Raw genomic sequence first — 23450 nt, 5'->3', positions numbered from 1 at the left:
GAAGGATACATCTGATGCATCCTTCAAAATGAGCTGAATGAAGGACCCGAAACGAAGGCTGCCTTCCAAGGATCAATTGAGACGTATGGTAAGAGATATGCAGCCTTTCGTTTGAGAAACACCCCATATGTTTTGCATGGCACTTAACTTTTTCTGCAGCAGTTTATTTCTGCTACAAAAGAAGTGATATCGCCATCTTCAGGGCATTGAAGGTACTATATCTTGTGCGTTTTGCCCTTACTCAACAAGGCTACTTTACTGCAACGCGAGTGCATTATTATCAGGTAGTGAATCACAGGTGTTTTATATATGAGATGAGGACATGACCACAGCCACTGATGAGGCCGTAACCAGCGTGTACAGTGCAAATAGGCTTGGAATATTTAATGTTTACTCATTATTTTGTTGAAGAGAGCTTTTTGAAGGATATTTTTTTTATATGGTTATGGTATGGATATGGTTTACTTAAGCTCTTTTTGAGCACTTGACCTTAACTGAGACCTGACCTTGTAAAGAAAATAAATTGAAGGGAACTTCAATTGTTCTCTAAATGTGAATGCATAGGTAGAACACTTTAGTGTTTGAAAAAACAACTTGCAGATAACCATTACTTTTTAATTCATTTTACAAAAAAAAAAAAAGCTTAAATCGCTCTGCTCACAAAATGGAAATCACTTTTTTTGCAGTGTGATCAGCAGTAGAAGTGATGTTCTTTTGTCTTGTTTTCCAGTACAACTGTTTAAAGATTCTCAAACCAATTCTGAAACAATTCTTAAAAATTACTTTTACTATTAATAAGTCTTGTTTTCTGTGAAAAAGGTCAAAATGAAGTGATGATTAACACAAGAACAAATATCTGCCAAAGGGCTCAGAAAAATCAACTGATTTCAAATGGAAGTTTACATAACTCACTGACAGATATTTGTTTTTTGTTTTAAAGATAAACTCTTCATTTTTCAAGACTTTATTTTGCATTTGCATCTCAAGTGAATGATCGTATTCAGACCATATGGAGGACCTGCGCCTAGACAAGACCACAACGCATCCCTGAAGTGTCAGCAGAGATTGTGTCAACTAGACTCTCCCCCGTGAAGGCCTCAATGACACGACAGCCATCGGCACAGGTCCTCAACAAACCGGTCTCCATACCGGCCAGATGGAACTGGATAATATTCTGATTGTTCTGATCCAATCTGACTTCTGACCTATAATGCTGCCTGGATAATAATCACACACTGTTCGTTCGTAGGCCAGAGGAGAACTGGCTCCCAACTGAGCCTAGTTTCTCCCAAGGTTTTTTTCTCCATTCTGTCACCTGATGGACTTTTGGTTCCTTGACACGGTTGCCTTGGCTTTTGGCTTGCTTAGTTGGGGACATTTAATATTCAACAATATTATTGATCTGCCTGCATTGACACCATTATATGAGAACTGAACTGAGCTGGACGTTGACATCACAGTTTTCTCCAGAGCGGCTGTATATATAAATGAACTAATAACTTTACAACAAAAAATAACCATTACTGAACTTACTTAAGCTGGACTATGACACCATTTTCTTCTAAACCTGCTGTACAGCAGAAACAAACTTTGTTGTATTATTTTCCTGTTATCACTCTAATGCTGATTTGAAACAATCTATATTGTAAAAAGCGCTATATAAATAAATGTGACCTGACTTAAATGTATCTTGATTTGAAGATGTTTAGATATTTGTATTGAAAACAAATAGAAAACAGGAAGATATTCAGAGGATATAATTTTTTTGCAATGTATTCAACATTTAATGCCATAACTTAATGAATTTAAGAACTTTTTAATTTGTGTAAAGGGCACAATAAGACTAAGACCTGCTGAAATCCTGTGAGTGTCTGTAAACACAAAGACTTTTACTCAAGTCGAATTGGAATTGGTGACTTGTAACGGACTCATTTTACTCAAGTATGGTTTTCAGGTACTCTTTACACCTCTGGAAACAGTTTCTGAAATATTGAGACTTGTCCCTCTGCAGACAAGAGACACTAAACACCTTCAATTCTGCAGATGAGCTCACATCAACAATCACACTTCCAAACAGATCTGATCAGTCTAATATACAAAGTGTGGTTCGTTACACACCATAATGAAAATCTGACAGTTTCTGATTGCAATGAAACAAACAAACGCTCTTGTACAGGAGTTTAAATTAAACAAAAGCCAGCTTTGTGTTTGATGATATTTAATCAAATGTAACGTCATGCAACCATGATATTAGTTTTTGTTTAAAACTGAATTGAAGCCGTTTTTGCACTGATACCAGACTGAATTTGTTAAAATAACCAAAGAAAATAATGGAATAATGCAAAATAATGTAAGATTTTAAAATAAAATACAAAAATTAAATGAGTACCCAGCAAAACTAAAATAATAAAAAAATAACTGAAATATAAACTACCCAGTAAAAAAAAAAAAAAAAAAAAAAAAAAAAAAGTAAAATCTAAAATTAAAATTAAAGATGAAATGTCCAGCAAAATAAAAAAGAATCAATACTATTACCACCACATATGATTACTTCTCATATGTGCATAGTCGATCACATAAGGCCAAATGTGAAGCACACGTAAGATTTGAGAATGAAAGCTTTTGACAAATGTGCCACTCATTCACAGCTCGGAGCAACTCAGCGCTGATGATTTATTTTGTAAATGATGTACATTTTCAATACCAGACATTCCAATTTACACCTGAAAAGGAGCAAAAGCTTCTTATATTCAGAACAAACCTAAAAATGGCTTGACATGAGAAAAACGTACTGGAAAACAGACGATATTTACACTTACAACATCGTATTTGCACAAGTAAAATGAAAATCATTTTTAAAAACAAAAATCTGTGAATTAGATACCGGTGGGACATCAAGAAGCTGAAAGCAGTTCATTACAGCAGAAAGAGAAGGATCCACACAGTAAAGATGTAAAACATGCTGATGTGCACACTGAAGCGGGACGGGAATGCTAGACTTTAAGATAAGCACGAACAGCTACTGAACTGACTACAGGAGATGCAGAGATGCTCAGAACTTCTGCGAGAGCGTCTGTTTCTCCAGGAGCAGGTCAGCGAATCTCTGCTGCAGCTCTTTTTCTCTGTCCTGTTGCCTCTGAACATCCTCTCTCAGGGCCTGGATATGAACGACAGTGTTGATCAGTGATAATCAAGTATTCGTTTAAGCAATTTAATTTAAAATTCCAGAAGTGGTGCATTCCACTATGTATTACCACAAAAAATATTATCCGATTACTCAAAATAATCGACCGATTACCAAAATAACCGTTAGTGACAGCCCTAGATTACTTAAAGGTGCCCTAGAATTTGAAATTGAATTTATCTTGGCATAGTTAAATAACAAGAGTTCAGTACATGGACATGACAAACAGTTAGTCTCAAACACCATTGTTTTCTCCTCCTTATTTAAATCTCGTTTTTGAAAAACACCCCTGAAAAACCCCTGAAACACATCATTAATCATTAATATGTACGCCTCAAAAAATTTGCATATGCCAGCCCATGTTCAATGCCAGGCGGAACTGCGCCCTCCCAGGAATCTATAACGTTACCTAGGCTACTTTCACTTTTAAAAATTCATCATAACCAGGCACGCGATCTGCTTGCAGTCGTCAAGATGGATGCTGAGGAGTTGAAGAAAAGAATAGCTAGTGGAGATTGTAAAGTTGTCGACAATACGTCATCAAAAGTCTAGTCCAGTGTGTGGGATAAATTTGGAGTTATCTGAAGAAAATATTGTGAAAGGCTTATTTGCTGCATGCATTTTCGTGTTGGATAGCCACAAATGTGGAACTTCATCGCCGAGGAAGCACGCAGATAACTGTGGTAACAAACCAAGCAGTTCTATCGAACAGTATTTTTCAAATTTAACACTTAAGTATGTGTGGTGTGCAGGGCGTGTTTGAACCCAAAATTGTCAGATGTAGGCTAGACGAAATTGCGTGGCAGATATAGTGTTGTAGCCGCGTCTGTTCGATTGGTAAAATGTGATAAGGCTACTCAGTTTTGAGGTAACGTTAGCCATGTTTTTCATGTACCGGCCTTTTTACAGCTTCGGCTGAAGTTGTCCTTGTAATATTCGTGTAATAACTTCTGTACAGCCTGGCAATAAACATTTTTGTAATTGTGTTTATAATGTGATTGGCTAAACTTATTTTATTTCGGGTGTCGGTTCTATTTTAAGTGGGTCGGGTGCGGATTTGAATTAGTGCTGCTGTCGGAAAACGGGTCGGATGCGGTTTGAAGCACTGCGGGTACGGGCGGGTGTGGCTTTACAAAATCGGACCCGTGCAGGACTCTGATGTACGGTTGAACGCCTAATCTCTCCATTGTCACGCTGGACATCAGGGACCTGTTTGCTGTCACTCTGAGCTATGCCTGCAGTGAAACAGTCAATCAGAGCAGAACTCCTCATTACTATTCATGACCCTTCCAAATAAGGTAAAAACAGACCATTTCATTCTAGGGCCAATTTCTAGGGTTGTAAATGGACCTGTAAAAACCATATCTGGACATTTTAAATGCCCTTAAATAAGCCACATACGCTCTATGTAGATATCAGAGACAAAATTAAAATATTATTTCAACACATTCTAGGGCACCTTTAAAACATTTCAAAAAGCACCTGCATTGTTTTGCATTTTGTGACTGTCAGTCACATATTTTGTCATTGAATATTTCTTAAAAATAGTGTTAAAATATTGTCTCGACTCATTCTCGTGAACCCGAAATCGCGTATCGTCTCGTCTTGTGAGCAAAGTGTTTCATCACACCACTAATCACAACATTTAATAGAGATAGTACAGTTTTTCACCTCCTTTCTGCGTGGAATGGCGTGGTCTTCCTGTTTCTTCAGCTCCTGGAAGGTGTGGAGCTCCACGTTGGCCTGTTCCACCTGATCCCAGAGTTCACTGAGCTGTTTGAGCAGTCCCATGGCCCGAGACTGATACCCGCCCAGAAGAATCTTCATCTTCTTCTCCATCTTCGCCGCACGCTTGGCTTCTGTGGTCATGTGACCTCTGTTAATCTGTCAGACACAGGAAGTGACAGGAACTGTTACAAATAAGACTGCAATCAGAATGATTTAAAGATGACTTTGAATTGTGATTGAATAAACCACATGAAAAGCCTGAACTATCTGCTGCATTAGTTTTTGTACTGTTGAAAGTGTATTATTGAAACTGTTTTTGCACTGTAGCCAGACTTAATTTGTCTAGATAAAAAGTAAATGATGGATGAAAATAAAAATAATAATTTAATAAAAAATGTAAAATATCAACTAAAAAAGAAAAGCTTTAAAAAAAAATATTGTATATATTTATGAATTTAAAAACTTTTTAATTTGTGTAAAGGGCAAAATAAGACTTTAAGACCTGCAGAAACCCTGTGAGTGTAAAAAATAAATAAAAATAATAATAAATAAATAGTATCCAAAAGCAACACAAAAAACCCACAATAAGCAACATTTAATCTCTGCTAAATTGAAACAGTTCTTGCTCTTGTCATGTTGCGATGGGAGGTCTAAGAAAAATCAGGATTCAATTCTTGCCTTCAGACACTGGCACCACGAAATATTGAAACCATCGCAAACGTAAACTATTTTCAGACGTTCAATTTTGCAATAATGTGTGACATGCATAAAAGCAGTGAACTCTAAAAAGTTATGAGATGGAAACAAAAACAATAAACCTCCAATGTCAACACAGGCCTCAGAAACACACGCCATGTCTTTGGCCTTTAACAAACCATTATGCAATTATAATGGATCTGTTTTCATTCGAGCGCCTGACGTTTTCCAGCAAGCGTCCGGCTGCCAGCTGAAAGTCCTGACTGGGCATCTCTGGCTGGGTAAAACATCCATCGAGCCGAGGCAATGAGACCAGCACAACATCTAGACAACAGCAGATGCAATGCAGATCATCTTAAAGTGACTATCACTGATCAACTGAAGTATATTATGATCACACTCAACATTTTGAAGAAAGAAAAAGTTCCTTTATTAATATTTCATTTTAAAGGTAGGGTAGGTAATTTTCAGAGAGGCTAGCAATACCCACCCAATCCCACCCTCCCTTCAGAACATCTCCAAAGCCACTCCTCATCCAAAACACATCAACGCGTGCAAACAAATGCATCACGAGAGACGGCATTAAACTACCTCATATCTCAAAGTACATAACAATAATAATAAAATAAACAACTTAAAGAGCTTTAGCTGTACCACCTGACTGCTGCAGATTAATTTAGGACTGAATTCAATGATTGGACGAACATTTTATGGTCCTTTTATGGCCTTCCACAGATGATATATATACACACATATAAATACATTTAGACCACTTAACTTAGTGATTTCAATCAGGATGCGTTTCAACCAGCATAAATGTTTCTGGAACAAATAGCCAACCCTATCTTTAAAGGGGGGGGTGAAATGCTATTTCATGCATACTGAGTTTTTTACACTGTTAAAGAGTTGGATTCCCATGCTAAACATGGACAAAGTTTCAAAAATGAAGTTGTACGTTTGATGGAGTATTTCTGTACCAAAAATACTCCTTCCAGATTGTCACAAGTTTCGGAAAGTTTTTTTCGAGTATGGGCATGTGTGACGTCAGATGGGGCGGAATTTCCTTGTACGGGTCCTAAGGGCACTTCTCCCGGAAGGGCGCGCGCGCACCCGTAGACCAGAGCGAGAGAGCGAAAGCAGTACGCCCATCAAAACGCTGTGCTAGGATTTAGGGAAGTATTTGCAGATCGTCTAATGCTTAAGGATGGAGCAGTCCCAACGATAAAGGTTCACGGTCGTGCGTTGGAACCGCAGGCGGTGAGTAAAACTGCTTCAAATGTCTGTCTGTTGTTAGCTATCGGCGCGTAAGCACAGCAAGTAAACAACATGATCACGTATAGTTAATGTATCATATGGAGCATGCGATGTATGGTGTGTGTGGGTGTGTGTTTAAATACATTTGTTTAGCTGGCCACTGTAGGTGTCTGTTTGTTTATTGTAAAACCACTCCAAACAACAATACACAAAGAGTGTGAAAATATGTTGAAATAAATGAATTATTTCATAATAAACCTAGGGGCCGTTCACACAAAGCGCGCTTCTTCATTGAAATGCGCTACTATTTAGAGCTGGGCGATTTTTTCCCCTAAAAAAATCGATTTACGATTCGATTCGATTTTTTTTTTCCCATTTAAAACAAAATAACTGCGAACTGTAAATATATTTTAAAAATATATATTTATTGTATTTAATTAAAGTGCATCAACATAAACAACATTTTGTTTGTCTGTTATGATAGTCACTGTCAGAGTCACTGTCAGATTACACGATTTTGACTCCTAAAAATCTTGTCATGTCGTGGACAAGAAACATGTCAGACTACACGTTGTTTTACGACCAGTCATCGCGAGCCATCTCACACACTCATTCACTCGCACATATAGGCTACACAAGCTCACTCACATAGCCTACACACACACTCACTCGCACACACACACACACACACACACACACACACACATCACATACTCTCTCACGCGCACACTCACTCGCTCACTCACTCACTCACTCACTCACTTGTGAACACTCACTCTCCCTCCCTCCCTCCCTCCCTCCCTCCCTCCCTCACTCCCTCCTACGCGCCGTCATCGTGGAGGACCGTAAAAAAATGCTTGTCTTTTTGTCGTGATGTCGTGAAGCATCGAGGGCTGCGCCACAGGGAGCGTTCTACGGAAACCCTGAAGGAAGATTTGGCGAATGCAAAATGTATACGCTATATAGAAGAGGGGGAGAAAAAAAAATCAGACCTATTTTTTTCCCAGCCTTACTACTATTCCATTGTTTTTCTATGAAAATACTAGTCTGATGTGCAAAACTGTTCCGCTTGCTACTGCTAAGTCACATACAATAATCCATAAACCAATTCATGTCCTCATAAACCACGAGTAAACACACACAAATGTTGTAAAACTCACGCATGACATGGTGTTCTAAAAACACTGCGCTCAAGTTAAAATCATTTCTACTTAAACTCTCGAGACCTTGTGTTTTTCCCCCATTTCACTGCCCATCTCACATTTTTCTAAGCAAACGTACAGAACGTATGTATGCTTGTGATTCTTTAGCTCCACCCACACGGCACGCCTTCAGCCGCTCGTTTTTTTCCGGAAAGACTCGGTACAGCCTATCTTTCTTTAATAAACATAATAAAACTAAAGACTTTTTGGAGATATGAATGATGCAATACTACTCTATAGGTACTCAAGATTAATATGAGAATGACTGAAACTGAGTGTTTCATATATATATATATGAATATATATACAGTATATGTATGCAAATATTTCTTAAATATATATATGCATGTGTGTGTATTTATATATACAAAATAATTATACACAGTACACACACATATATTATGTAAACACAAACTTTTATTTTGGATGCGATTAATCTTTTGACAGCCCTAATATATATATATATAATATATATATAAATAATTGAGGTAAAACACATTAAATCTATCTACAGCTGAGATCTGTTTATAAATGTGCAGTGCAGATGCTGCCGGCATAAATCTGGTGATTCTGTGAATTAGAGCCGCGTGCCATGGCTTCCCTCTCCCTGCAGGAACACCAGCTCCCCCACGGCTCTGAACGTGCTGCTGTGTGAATCGCCTCCAAGTTTCCGCCACACGCTACCAGCCAAGACATATGAACACAAATGCAGTCTTTGTGGAACACGTGGGGGGGAGGGGGGTCCTAATGAACTGAAGCTCTGCACATGAGCATGTCCTGAAACTGCAGGCAACTGGCTGTCTGTTTTACTGGTGGCAGCCATTTCTGTTTGTGTATTACCAAGCATTAATGCCCAGGAGAAGTTTAGAGCCATCCTCATTAAAACAGAATTAACGGATTTATCACAGTTTCTTTTGACTGGTTAATGACAAGGTTAACACTCTGGATAGCATTTAAGAGCACTAAGAGGAGATCGGAATTAATGGTCTCTTGTACTGAAAGCAATAAGACACTCAGTGATTTTAACACAACCCTGAACGTTACTGAACATGCAAAAAAAAATATATATTTCAAAATAAATTTAAAAGAAAGTAAAATACAAAAAAAAGGATAAAGTAAAAGATTAAATGTAAAAACAAAATATATTTAAAAAAAAATTAATTACACAAAAAGTACCAGGCAAAAACAAAGAAACAAACAAAAATCAATGTTAAAATTAAAAATAAATCTAAATAAAAAACTAAAAAACAAAAGATGAAAATAAACAAAATAAACACTGCATGCCTTTTAAGAGCAAAAATAATGGATTGGAATAAACTGTCTCTAAAAGCAATAAGACACTCAAGTGATTTTATCAAAACCCTGATTAATACTTTAAATCCTTAAACATAAGCTTCAATCAGCAAGACGACGACAACGCCATCTACTGGACGCAAAGGGAGTGCACTGAACACACGGATGATGATCTTACCTCCAGCTTCTTCTCCATAGACTCGATTCGGTCCTTCTTGCTGGCCAGATTGGCTCGGGTGTAGCGGCTCTGTCCGGGCAGGTACAGGACCTGACTGTAACACTCCTCCCACACCTGATTATAAGCCTCCATAGAGAGATCTCCGTGACTCATCCCATGTTTCACCACCTCCATCTCCTGGCCCAGCAGCTCTCCTGCCTTCAAACGCACACATACAGCTGAGCCTTCTGACGCATTGGGTTTGAATACATAGAGTGATGTACTTTTATGACTGAAGATAATTGATGCCAGAACAAAATATAAAAGACAAATTTCATTTGCATAAAGAAAAAGATTTTTCTGCAAGGTGACATTACTTTTTAACAATTAAGCAAATTTACCCTAAATTTTCAACACTCTATAGTAAAGAAAATCGTCCTGACTGAACGTCTTTTTTTTTTTTTTTTTTTTAACTCAGCATACTAACTATGATACTTAGTGTATTCACACCTGCCTTGTTTGGTTCGATTGAATTGAACTCAAGTTTGTTTCCCCCCTTGGTGCGGATCTTTTGGGCAGGTGTAAATACAGCAATCGCACTCGGGTGCGGACCAAACAACCGAACCAAGACCCAGCTGAAGAGGTGGTCTCGGTATGGTTCCAAACGAACTCTGGTACGGTTCGTTTATGGTGTGAACATGAACCGACCCGACAGCAGAAAACTGCGCCTTTTTATTTGACTGCTCTTATGAGGATACTTAACAAAACGGACATTTTGGCATAATGGTGTGTCTTATTGTTCGTTCAAGCGCGAAAGAGAAAGAGAATTCTGGCGCGCTGTCTGTGCTCACGATACTGTTGCGCGTCTTTCTGAGTGTCGTGTGTGCATCAGGACATTCACAGACAGAGCGTTCTCGTTTGTCTTACCACGCTTAAATGGTTTAAAAGCATGTTCTCTCCGCCGGAACTGTGCAGCACATCATCGTCTTCTCAAAATCCTAATTACAACATCGTATAGATGACATTGTGTCATATGATGCTCATTAGTTTCTTCATATTGCGTTTGTAGAGAATAACCCCAAATCAGTAAAAGAACAAATATTGCATTACGAAATATCTCCATGCTGAGCCTGTTTTTGCACTTCATGCTTTTCCCTGCTTGAGAATTCCTGTCCAATGAATGGATGACCTTAGCACACGTGTGGTTTTGTTTCCAAATTTTGGTTCACTTGCAAAAAGAGCAGTGTGAAAGCGAACCGTACCAAACAAAAAAAAAATTAACATTGTATTTGGTCCGGACCAAAGCAAGTGAACTATCAGACTTTATTTGTACATACATTTGCAACAGCTAATAAAAAAGCAGAAATACTTTATTTTGGGGTGAATTTTCTTTACACTTTTGTGAGATTCATCATTCTAAATAATTTGCCAGGCCACGCTGAATCTGTACCTGCAGAATGACAAAATGACTCACACAGAATTTTAATGTCATGTTTAAAATTCTAGACCTCTCCAAAGCCCTGCGTGTTCCCAAGTATAATTTAATGAAATAATTTTATAATAAAGCACTCTCAGATTTTCCACACAGCTTAAAAAAATCCCTATGCCATATGGGTCTAATAATTAAACAAAGAAGCAAACCTTTTTGAGCTCTTCCTCTGAGATCTTATCGTAGGGTGTTTTCTCCAGGTAGGAGATGTGCTCGGCGTTGTTGGAGCTAGATCCCACTCCTTTACCCTTCCTGGCCTGGATGTCACTGAAGGGGTGATGCAGACAGTCGTAGTGGATCATGGTGATCATTTCCTTCTTGACGAGTTCTTCTGCCAGCTGCAGGTCAGTCAGAGGAGGCTCCACATTATGAGGCCGGAGTATCGTCTCATTCACCTGAACACACAGATACAGACTTCATCTCATGGCAGTATACATCACTTTTTTTTTTTGAAAGTACTATTTCTTTATCTATACAACTTAATGAAGCAAAAATGACTAGGTGCACTTTTAAAGGGGTGGTTAATTATGATTTCACTTTTCTAACTCTAGTTAGTGTGTAATGTTGCTGTTTGAGCAAAACAACATCTGCAAAGTTACAACGCTCAAAGTTCAAAGCAAAGGGAGGTATTTGCTTTTAAAGAAATTGCTTTTTAAGGACTACAACAAACGGCTGGTAGGGGCTACGCGACATTCCTCCAAGGTTAGTGACATCACCAACCCTAGAATTTACAGAAACCCCGTCCCCTGAACATGATTTATAGATTATCAAGACAGAATATGCTAATCAATGACTAGAAGATAACTACACATAAGCTACATAAATTCATCAACTACATTCGTCTTACATGTTGTCACTTCTTGAGTCTCTCCATCTTTCTGACTCCGGTTTGAACATAAAAGGCAAAACATTTTCACTGCACGTATGTGTGAGGTAATCGAAGCTGCTAAGGACAAAAACTGTTGAAGCTCTGTGCTGGGAGCAGCAGCTCATTTGTATTTAAAGGGACAGACACAAAACGAGGCGTTTTTGCTCACCCTCAAAAAGTGACAACATGCACATCCCCCAGTTTTGCACCATATTACTTCACTCTGAAATGTGTTGCAAGACAGTATGTTGCTAAAAAGTTTATTTAATTTATATAGCATTTTAAAAAAGAAAACAAGGCTGATCAAAGCCTTAGATCCATTGTATGTATTTATTTAATAAAAAGAATATGTGCCAGTGCTGCTATCGCTAACAAAACTAAAACTACTGAAAACATTTTTGTTAATTGAAATTAAAATGAATAAATCTATAAAACTTAATTTTAAATGATGCCTTAATTTTTATATTTTGTTTTCATTTCAATTTTCAAGTTTTTGCAATTTAGTTTAGTATTTTTGTCTTTTTTTTTTTTTTTTTTTTTTTTTAAATGTCTACAAATATTGCAAATATATTTTATTTTATTTCAGTTATTTTATTACAATAACCCTGTTGGGACAGATCAGCAAGTATGGAAGTTCACCTCTGAAGGTCTTGGTAAATCTCTCTGAACTGCCGTGTGTCTCTGACGCAGCTCCTTCTCCCTCTCAGCATCTCTCACGGCCTGTGGAAATGTCACGCAAGATAAATAACACCAAAAATAAACAAACACTAAATACAGCACCCTCTGGGTCTTGAGCAACCGCTTTATGAACTTCAGTGTGTTTACAGATCACAGCGTTTAGTCAACAGACCTGTTTACGCAGTTCTATCTCAGCCGCATCCTCCACAAAACTCTCGTCCACCTCAGCTTCCTCCAGCTCTTTCTCAGCATTTTCAGGAAGAACAATCTCAAAATCATTTTTGGGCACCGGCAGAGACATCAAGCCCAACTTGAGCTGCTCGCGGGACTCCCTTTGCTGGAACAAACAGAACAAATCTTAACCACGATGCAAAAACACACTGCTGACACATCTGTACTTAAATTAAAACTGCATTAAATCCACTGAAGGACAATGATTTAAATGATTTAACGCACCAAGTGTTTGGCAAATGACGGGTCACTGTAGTCCACACTCCCCTCCTCTGTGTTGATGTTGAGTTTGTCCCGCAGCGGGGTCCTGCCCGGGGTCACACCCACCAAGGGTTTAGGAGTCATTCCACCTTGAGGGGTCATGCCCTCGGATCCGTGGCTGGGGGTTCTGGGAAACCATATTCATAAATTATTCACACAGCTCATTAACCTGAAATTTAGCATCTACTTTAATATTATGATATATTCAATGCAGAGAATAGATAATATCTGGTTTAAAATAAAATCATTTTCAAAAGTTTGGGGTTGGTAAGAATTTGTTTTCAAAAGAATTCTCTTCAGCTCACCAAGGCTGCATTTATTTCAATGAAAATATAGTAAAAACTGTGATAGTGAAATATTACTTTTCTTATTTGATTATATTTTAAAATTTAATTTATTCCAGTAATGCAAAGCAGAATTCAGCATCCTTACTCCAGTGTCACATTTTCTGCTCAAGAAACATTTCTGATTATTATCAATGTTGTAGACAGTTGCTGTTTATTTTTTTAGAAACTGATAAATTGTTTCAGGATATTTGGAAAAGTTCAAAAGAACTTTTCAAATTTAAAATATAAATATTTTGTAACATTATCAATGTCTTTACTGTTAATTGAATGCATCCTTGATGAATGAAAGTATTAATTTTATTAAAAAATAAATATTTAAAAATCTTAATGACCCCAAACTTTTGAATGATCGTGTATATTATATTCCAGCACTAAAATCTGAAATCTATACTAATGTGCCCAACCATAACTTACTGTGTAGAATATTGGTTTAATCTTTACTATTAAATATTTAATAAAAATTGACTGAACACTGTTGTCTTGTTGCTGTTGGTGGCATTTAATTTAAGCAATAAGCTACTCAAGGATGTGTAATACAGTGATTTTATTTGCATCAACAACCCAGAACAATAAGACCAAATCACTTGTAAACCACTCTCTTAAGTGGCTGAAGCTGTGTTCACACTACCAGTGACTTTGTCACTGCATGTCACCAGCAGCTGACGGTGAGGTCACTACTGAGTGTTCCCACTACTGGTTGCTAAGTAATGTTTGTGAATGATATTCACGGATGTTACTCCATGATGCAGACAACAAATCAAATTTCTTACCGCTACAAACAAACGTTTCGGAAGGAAAAGACTAAATATTAATGGAATCCATACATAAAATGCTTAATTTTAAAGATGAACAGGAAACAGTGAGTGCTCTTTGCCATCGTGGCTATTTATCTGCAGCGAAGGCGCAAGCGCCAGTCTATCTGGGTTCACAAAACCATTCAGGCTTAAAGTCACGTGCGCTCTAGGGGTGTGCGATATTGACAAAAAAATGATATCTCGATATTTACTGAGATTTTCTCGATAATGATTATAAGACGATATTTTGCTGAGTGTGTTTATTGTGTTGGTACTTTGGGAGATAGGACTGTCGTGGACGGTGATGTTCTTCAAACTCTGTGTGCTGATCAGTTCACAGCCGTGACAGAAATAATTTTTTCCAATATGTTTCAATAGATTTTTACCTTTATAAAGCCATTTTTTAAAACCTAATTATATGCATGCATCATCTTTTGTGTCAATTTCACAAATTTAATCAGTCAATTATAAAAATAAGACAATAGTTTTGTTACCAATCAAATTAAATAGGTATCAAAATTGATCTTTTCAATATTGAATACTGATATTTAAAATTATTTAAAACAAGAAAAGATACTTTAAATGTGAAATTGAAACCGCCAGTAGGTGGCAGCAAGTCACTATCAATGAGCGAATCATAGAGATTCAACAGATTCAATCAAACGACTGATTCATTCAAGGAAAGAAGCATTTGACTATCTTTATCTATACTAGTCAACTGATTCGTTCAAAAAGCGGATTCACTCAGTAAGGAAACACCGCCATGTGTGGCCTTGTTTTGAACTATTTTCATTGGTGAAAGAGCAAAAACAGGCAATATGGCATCTCTTGTTTAAAATTTGTATAAAATCAATATCACATTTGTTATGCTGATATTTGGAGAAAAACTGCACTCTTGTGATATTTATTACGAAATGATATAAATAAAGACAATCACGCAGTAAAAGCGTGCACTCTAAATGCACAGCCGCACTAGTCTAATCTACAAGACTGCATCACGTAAAATATGCATGCACTCTCTGGGTGTGTGTGAGGGATATGCTATACTCGATAATGTCATCGCTAAAACAACAATTACGATATTATAGCAGACGATATATATCGCACACCCCAGAGCGCTCCACTGACTTCACTCCTATTGGTTGTTGCTTCTGAAAGTCGCTCTTCATATGCATTAAGTGAAACATATCTCAACTTTATTACGTTGCTGGCCACACCTACATCCTGTCGCCAACGGTCACCGTCGCTATTCTCCGGAAATCGCCAGCTCTCCATCCAAATAAATGGGATGATGTCATTTTGTCGCTGCCAGTGTGAACGCACCTTTACTGTTTTAATATGGCATTTTATTTTTTAAGACGTTTTACAAAACTCAATTACTACGATTATGAATATGCTAACCTACATTTTCCATTTAAAAGTAGACATTTTCATGCATGACGGGTACCTGAAGGGTGTAGACAGCACGGTGTTGGGCGTCTGGACCACCTGTCTCTGTGGAGTGACACCAGAGAAGTCGCTCTCATGGAGGGGAGTATTCAGCCCTCCTTTAAGAGGGGTGTCCACGTTCGTAAGTGCCATCAAGTTCTGGGCTTCCTGTGGGGGTAAAAGAACTGAAGTGAGACTCAGGGCAGAACATTAAACAACCAGTTTGAAAAGTGTGTAAAACTGCACCAGACCTGCAGGATCTTGTCCTGTGCCGCTGGAGTTTTGGGTGTGCGCAGGGCCATGGAGTTATTGGTCACGTTGTATTCAGACAGGAGAGCGCTGGAGGCCGAGTTGGTGATCCCAGACTCCTCTGCGGTCTGACGGGCGATTTCACTGGCCTGACCCAGCTTGACAACCTCCTCCAGCTCGGCATCAGAGATCTAAAATCAAAACAAATCTGTCAAATGTAGTTATTCAACATCAAGTGTAAATGACTTCAATCCCAGCAAATATTAAAAGGGAATATGTGTTTTGTCGTAACATCAAGATTTATTTCCCGCAATTTATTTAAGCACTGATCCCAAGTTTAGCTTATCATCTATATTTAAGCTTTATTTCAATAAACAAAAAATATTATTAATAGTTTGTTAACAATAGGACTGGTTGCAATGCAGTTACTGGAATGATAGGGTGGTTGAGAAGGAGTTTATGCAGAGAAGTTAGCGACTTTTACCACAGTTAAGGTGGTAATGTTTGTGCTGAACTGACCTGTGGTGCCGGAAGCACCAGTTTGCTTCTCTTCTTTGTGAACTCTGACACTCCACTGGTCTGCAGGATGGCTGAAGGCAGATCGGACTCCTTCTTCTTCTTGATCTTCTGTCTGTCTTTCTTTCGGTCGCGATCCTCCTTCTCACTATACACAAAAAAGCAGAGGGGCGATCAAAAAAAAAGTCCATCCAAAAAAGTTCCTGCAGCTCAAAACACGACCCCACTCACCTCCTGAGATCTTTATCCAGATGCTGCTGGCGCAGACGTTTAAAGTCAGGCTCCAAAGGATCATACAGCTCCATGGACGTATCATAGAAGCCCTGAGCGGGTTTCTTTTCAAACGGGATCTCAGCATTATAGTCGACACCTCTCTTCTTCTTGCGCTTCTTCTGGATGTCGATGCCTGCTGCTCGCAGCTCCCTGCGTTTCTGAAGTGCTGCCAGACGACTGCGGAAGACAACGCAGGGAAGAATGAACAGTGAAGACGGCTTTATAATTAACAACTCCAACACTCTGTGAGAACTAATAAAATCCTCATTATGACACCATCACCTACACTTTTTTAGATCATAACATCAACAAGAGTTATTTAGTTAACTAAAACTAGTGATATTTGGCATTGGCCGATAAGTTTTTCTGTTTGGTCGATATGTTGTAAGCAAAAAAGTATTACAGCATTTGCTTTTCTATTTAAAGGGGACCTATTATGCAAAATTCACTTTTGTATGGTGTTTGGACATACAGGTGCTGGTCATAAAATTAGAATATCATCAAAAAGTTGATTTATTTCAGTAATTCCGTTAAAAAAGTGAAACTTGTATATTATATAGACTCATTACATGCAAAGTGAGATATCTCAAGCCTTTATTTGTTATCATTTTGATGATTATGGCTTACAGCTTGTGAAAACCACAAAATCAAAATCTCAGAAAATTAGAATATTACATGAAATCACACAGTAATTACACAGTGATACCATGGTCATTGAACCAGGTTTTGGTTATTTTGGCAGTGTGGGCCGGTGCAAATCCTGCTGGAAAATAAAGTCAGCATCTCCATAAAGCTTGTCTGCTGAAGGAAGCATGAAGTGCTCTGAAAATGTCCTGGTAGACGGCTGCGTTGAGTGGACAGCACAGTGGACCAACACCAGCCGATGACATGGCTCCCCAAACCAACACAGACTGTGGAAACTTCACACTGGACTTCAAGCATCTTGTATTGTGTGCCTCTCCATTCTTCCTCCAGACTCTGGGACCTTGGTTTCCAAATGAGATGCAAAATTTGCTCTCATCAGAAAAGAGGACTTTGGTCCACTGTGCTTTATTAAATCCAGAGTCAACGCAGCCGTCTACCAGGACATTTTCAGAGCACTTCATGCTTCATTTTCCAGCAGGATTTGCACCTGCCCACACTGCCAAAAGAACCAAAACCTGGTTCAATGACCATGGTATCACTGTGTAATTACTGTGTGATTTCATGTAATATTCTAATTTTCTGAGATTTTGATTTTGTGGTTTTCATAAGCTGTAAGCCATAATCATCAAAATTATAACAAATAAAGGCTTGAGATATCTCACTTTTCATGTAATGAGTCTATATAATATACAAGTTTCACTTTTTTAATGGAATTACTGAAATAAATCAACTTTTTGATGATATTCTAATTTTATGACCAGCACCTGTAAATGTGTGTTGGCAGTGTGTGTACACAACCACCCTACAGTGATAAAAATCCACTCACTCCTTTTTTTTTTAATCTCCATAAATCAAAAGCAGTCTCTCCAAAGGACCAGTTTCAGAATGTGGCTTTAGTGACATCACTAAAGCCACAGGCCCCGCCCCCGAGTGTTGACTGACACTGCCGTTATAACTTAGACCCGCCCTGATTGAGTTCACTGCGAGTTGTACACATCAGCCATTGCTGCAGCAATGCACTCACGAGAAGCGTCGAAGCATCTCCCAAGCTCCTCCTCTTTATTTACTCTTGAAATCTGCTAGCCACTGAAGACGAGGTGGATTCATTTTGTTTTCAAAGAAAATCCTCCCTCAACTCAACAGAAATTTATGTAAGTTACTTATGCACTTCTTATACTGTTTACTCAGCTCTAACAGTGATTTTCTGAAGAAAAACTGATGCTTCATCTTTTGTGTGACATACAGTAAACTTTATTAAACTCATCAGTATATTTTGTGTCATCATTCAGACAATTCAGATCGTCAGACGGAGTCCTACAGCAGGCGTGCATTAATAGTGTATACAAGCAATGCCAAATAGGTTATAATCGTAATTAAACTAAACTATACCTTTTCCAACTCCATACAGCATATATTCTCTGACTCTGTAGGCATTTTTATGGTCGAAATGAACACCATTACTGTGACTGTCTGTCTGTTCTGGCTCTGATCGCGGCTGCTTAGGCTCCGCCCCCTGTCCCGTGAACCAGCAGCTCATTAGCATTTAAAGGAGAAGCACTAAAACAGTGCGTTTTTCACAGACTCAAAAAATGATGATTTAAACGTGCTCTAAATAAAATTCTGTTGGGTATTTTGAGCTAAAACTTCACATACACACTCTGGGGACATCAGAGAATTATTTTACATCTTGTGAAAAGGGGCATAATAGGTCCCCTTTAAACTATGCTGCGTTCTATCCAGTTGGCAACGGTGTTATATTCATGTCACTTTCACTGTGTTGTGTGTAAAATATCCTGTCTTTAAAAAATATATAATACATAATTCCCAGTGCACACAAGCTTACCAGATTACTAAATGCCCTTTTTGTTGCAGTGTTTACTTCCTTTTTATTCACATTTCTTAATTTCTTTTATAAATATAAATTATAAAAAAAACTATACAGACATTTAATAAATTATGGCAAAACATACAGTGAAATAACAAAAAATCTAAAAATAAAACATTCAAAATATTACTAAAAACTATAGTAGTATCTCAAAAGATTATTCAATGTTACCCCCCAAACCTCTCCTAATGACACAAGATCTTACCGCGCTTCCTCCAGCTGTTTCTCTCTGGCCTTCCGCTTTGCCTTCTTGCCTTGTGTGTTGGCCAGTCTAGCTCTGGCTTCAGACAGCATCTCCAGCTCATCTGCACAAGCATTTGTGAATGGTATGCTTTTTATCTTTCATTGCAGTGTTAAAGCATTTTTTATTGTTTTATTTTTCTGACATTACATTAAACAGACACCCTCACCTTCATCCATATCCACAGGGTCAGGTCTGGCTGGTTTGGTCTCAGGGTTTGGGTCGATCTCTCCTGGTTTTAGTTTGCGAGGGTCATCGCCCACATCATCTTCATTCTCTCTCTGAGCAGCTTTATCTCTGCGGTCATAAAGAATTAATTCAAGCTTATCTTGATTCTGCAAAAAGGTGCATGCTGCAAACATACAAAATGACATTGCAATTGCACAGCATTACATTTCCATAACCTGACTAAGACATTGAGGATTAGACTGTGAAAGGTTAACCTATAACATTAATGATTTGTTATATTTTTATCTGACAGTGCAAATGGTTTGAATGAAAGTTATTACATGTTGTTTGAATTCTGCAAACAAATGTACTTACAGCAGATATTCATAATGCTCCAGACATTGAGCAGCCGTTCGTCCAATGATGGGGGCGATTGTTCTCCACTGAGTGGGCATCAGTTTGGCCAAATGAAGAAGTTTCTCCTCTTCCTCACGTGACCATTCTGTTTTCTTAATGCTGGGGTCCAGCCACTCATACCTGCATGAGACACACCATAAGTGAAATACATATGCATTATGCATTCATTACAGTTGCTCATTAAGGAGATCATTTAAATGCACCTATGATGTTCAAAAATGTCATGATCACCAGTAGGGTGGTCCTTATTTTAAAAGTATCCAATTGTCATGATCTTAACCCTTCAAATTGTTCCTTTATATAAGAAAATACAGCATGCCAATTTTTATGGCAGTAACTTAATAATTACTGGTAGCTCAATAGCTTTAAACTTTCTGAGATTTTGATGATTTTCGTAAAAACAGATCATTTGATTTGGTATTGTACCTGGCTAGTAAAATTTTTAAAAAATCTCCATAAAAGCATCTAATGCACCATATATTCCTAAATATGTATTTTAGATACATATCTCAGTTTACTTATTGTAGAAACTAAATCCAAATTAATCCATCCATGACCCGGTTTAGCAGATTTACCTTTCCTGGTGGAATCAATACATATTTCTATTGATGATCACCTTGGTTATTGTTTGGGTTTAGAGCACATTTTTTGGTTTAAAAAATTACATTACGTTCCTTGAAATTGACCCGGAACTTTGGCCAAATCAAGCAGATTATCAGGAGGCACAGGCAACCATGCAATGAAAGTAGTCAATGATCACGCCGAGAGAGGAGTGGCTCTGATTCAAGAATACAATGGCTATCTCACACACTCTGAAGAACAATTGCAGTTTCTCCTTCATGTGGTGGAAGATCTCCGACAGATCTATCCAGACTGCAAAAAGTCAACACTGGCTGCTGAGCATCAGAAATGAGGGATTGTTGAAAACGTTGTGCTTTTTTGAGATTGTTGTCGTCGTTGTCATGTCAGTGTTGCTCTGATTTCAATAAAATGTAGTTCATTTGCAGCAACTTTTAATATTACTTGCATATCAAAATAACGCCGCACAGCTTAACATAGGCAATCTTCCACATGATTGAGCTACCTCTAAATATCATTTTTTTTGCCAACATTTTTTGCATATTTCTAATTTTGAAGTTAAAAGGAACAGTTTAAAAGGTTAAGACACTATCATTTTGCAAAAAAAATAAAAATTGGACTTGATAAGGACCACCATAATCACTAGGTTGAGACATCACCTAAATAAGACAGTCTCAAAGATATAAACTCACCATCTGGCTTTACACTGTTTGGCTGATTTGCGGTGCAGCAGGGATGCGATTCGAGACCACTGGTTTTTGCCATATTTCATTACAGCTGCTTTGAGAATCTCATCCTGTTAATAAATCACACAAAAGACATGACTAATTAAAGAGGTTTTACAAAACACAGAGTGCCCATTAAAAAATGGACGCAACAACAATAAGACTCATAAATGACAGATTATTTTACTATTACTAACCTAACTTGAACTTTGAAAAGCTGAAAATTGTAAATCAACTCTCAAACATTTTTCCACCATAATAAAATAAAATGACTTGAATAAATTTCACTGAAAAGTTAGAATACTTGTTTATAAAAGAAACATCAGTGTCAATGAAAAGCAAGGCAAATGTCACTTTTGAGCAGAATATATATTTTTTGCGTGCTGTGCCACTAACAAACAAGCTGTAAATTAATAAATGAAATAAATATTAAATAGTAGGGATGCACGATATATCAACATCGATAGATATATGTTAATTTTAATGTTATCGGCCTGATAAGAAAATTTGGACGATATATTAAAGCCGATAAATAATGGATTATATCCTTCAGCCGAGACATTTCAGATGCGCACTGTTTGAAATGATGGTTTTGAATTGCTTGAAATATGATTGAAAATCACTTCAGGAAAAGGAAAATACAGTTAATTAAGTGCAACATGTGCAGCACAAATCTGTCATATCGGCTACATAAGATAATAAGAACAACATTATAAATGTGTGTTTGGGACATGGCTTTTAATGGTGAGACTTTTGTTTCTGTAATCAGGCTCTAAAAAATTATATAAAAAAATTGGATTTAGATTTCTTGGCCAATATATCGGATATCAAATATAAAGATTTATTGGTTGCGGCCAAAATGAACATATCAGTGATTCGGTGCATCCCTATTAAATAGCCTAGTCTACACACGACCAAAAGCCATAGTTGGAAAACACCTATAAATTAGAGATATCTTGACAGTTAAAACACGTGTAATTTAACGTTTGATTATGTTATTAAATATATGATTATTAAAACAGTATTATTGTTTGTGTTCAACCTTGACGTATAACGTCACCCAATATATATGTTGTGTATAATTAATAATATTGCCTAAAACAATCTAAACTTTGTGGGTATATTAACTTTTGGTAAAACTACGGTAATTGCATTCATGTTTTGATATTTTATTAACTCAAAATACAATTCATAAAAATGTACAACATACAACGCGAGCTGAAATCATTCTACATCATCACTCACAACATAAAGAGAGAAGTAAGTTAAATGAAAGCACAGCAACGCGAATATGTGTAGAATTCAGATAATTAATACCTATTTGAAGTTTGAATGCCTTTAATTAACAAAATACTCATGAGTTTCAATGCTAAAATACTGTGTGTTTTCTAAACAAACCTCAGTGTTGCGCCACACGCCTCCTTTAATCATAATCCGCGGCATGTTGGCAATTTAAAGTCTTCACAGGCGCTCACGCAGAATAATCTTGTTCTGGAACCTCAAATATGTGCAATTAAAACGAAATAACACAAATACACTGAGTTTATGCTGCAGCACGTTAACCTGCAGATGGAGAAACCGAAATGGCTGCGAGCGCACAGAACTGTGGGAAGCAAGCTCTTCTTCTATTGATTCAATCGGGATCTGTCATGTCTCTTGAACTCAATATCGCCCCTCGCGTCAGAGAGGCGAATGACATGCTCAACAAATTGCGCATTCAATAATATACTAGCGTAGGCTACTGTTGCACAGACAGTTATAACCATTTAAAAAAATATTTGATAGTGTATTTATTTTGCTTTTATTTACATTTAATTTATTTCTATTCTATGTTGCTTTCTCAGCATTTCATTGTGTTGTTTTCAGTTGCTTGTCATTTGTGTCAGTTGCTTGTTTAGATATGTACAAGTCTTTGCATTGCATTGGATTTGTTTGAAAGGTGTTATAGATATAAAGTTCTAATTAATTGATTGATCTGTAGGTTCCACTTTGGAATAAGTTCCATAGAAGCTATAGCGGAGCCGTTCTTTTTGGTCCTTCTTTGAGATGTGGATCTGCATTTCCTGGAACATCTAGAGCAAATCAAAAGACACAGTGTGAGATTTGATGTTTTACTGAATGATTTTAGAAGCTTGGAATAAT

At 37.5% G+C, this 23450-nt stretch overlaps 1 protein-coding gene across 1 annotated transcript; it reads right to left on the bottom strand.

Annotated features, from left to right (window-relative positions):
• Positions 1-2203: 2203 nt before the first annotated feature.
• On the bottom strand, positions 2204-22953 carry cdc5l (CDC5 cell division cycle 5-like (S. pombe)). The gene is made up of 16 exons (XM_079853585.1): positions 22707-22953; positions 21276-21379; positions 19963-20124; positions 19589-19716; positions 19384-19483; positions 16607-16825; positions 16379-16523; positions 15862-16050; positions 15630-15778; positions 13006-13168; positions 12722-12886; positions 12511-12591; positions 11156-11398; positions 9536-9733; positions 4856-5068; positions 2204-3157 (listed from the first exon to the last, which is right to left on the bottom strand). The coding sequence occupies exons 1-16, from the start codon at positions 22749-22751 to the stop codon at positions 3053-3055; spliced, it is 2409 nt and encodes an 802-aa protein (XP_079709711.1). The 5' UTR covers positions 22752-22953; the 3' UTR covers positions 2204-3052.
• Between the last annotated feature and the right edge of the window lie 497 nt (positions 22954-23450).

The sequence above is a fragment of the Squalius cephalus genome (assembly GCF_949319135.1).
Source record: "Squalius cephalus genome assembly, chromosome: 20".
NCBI classification, from domain to species: Eukaryota; Metazoa; Chordata; class Actinopteri; order Cypriniformes; family Leuciscidae; genus Squalius; species Squalius cephalus.
The sequence above is the reverse complement of the archived record's forward strand: the minus strand, read 5'-3'. Positions and strand labels throughout refer to the sequence as shown.

Coding starts and splice junctions, on each gene's coding strand:
- cdc5l (XM_079853585.1), bottom strand. CDS start 22,751: ATGCCGCGGATTATGATTAAAGGAGGCGTGTGGCGCAACACTGAG. Junction 16,826..19,383: donor AAACAGCTGGAGGAAGCGCG/GTAAGATCTTGT, acceptor TGTCTTCCGCAG/TCGTCTGGCAGCACTTCAGA. Junction 12,592..12,721: donor AGATAGAACTGCGTAAACAG/GTCTGTTGACTA, acceptor ACATTTCCACAG/GCCGTGAGAGATGCTGAGAG.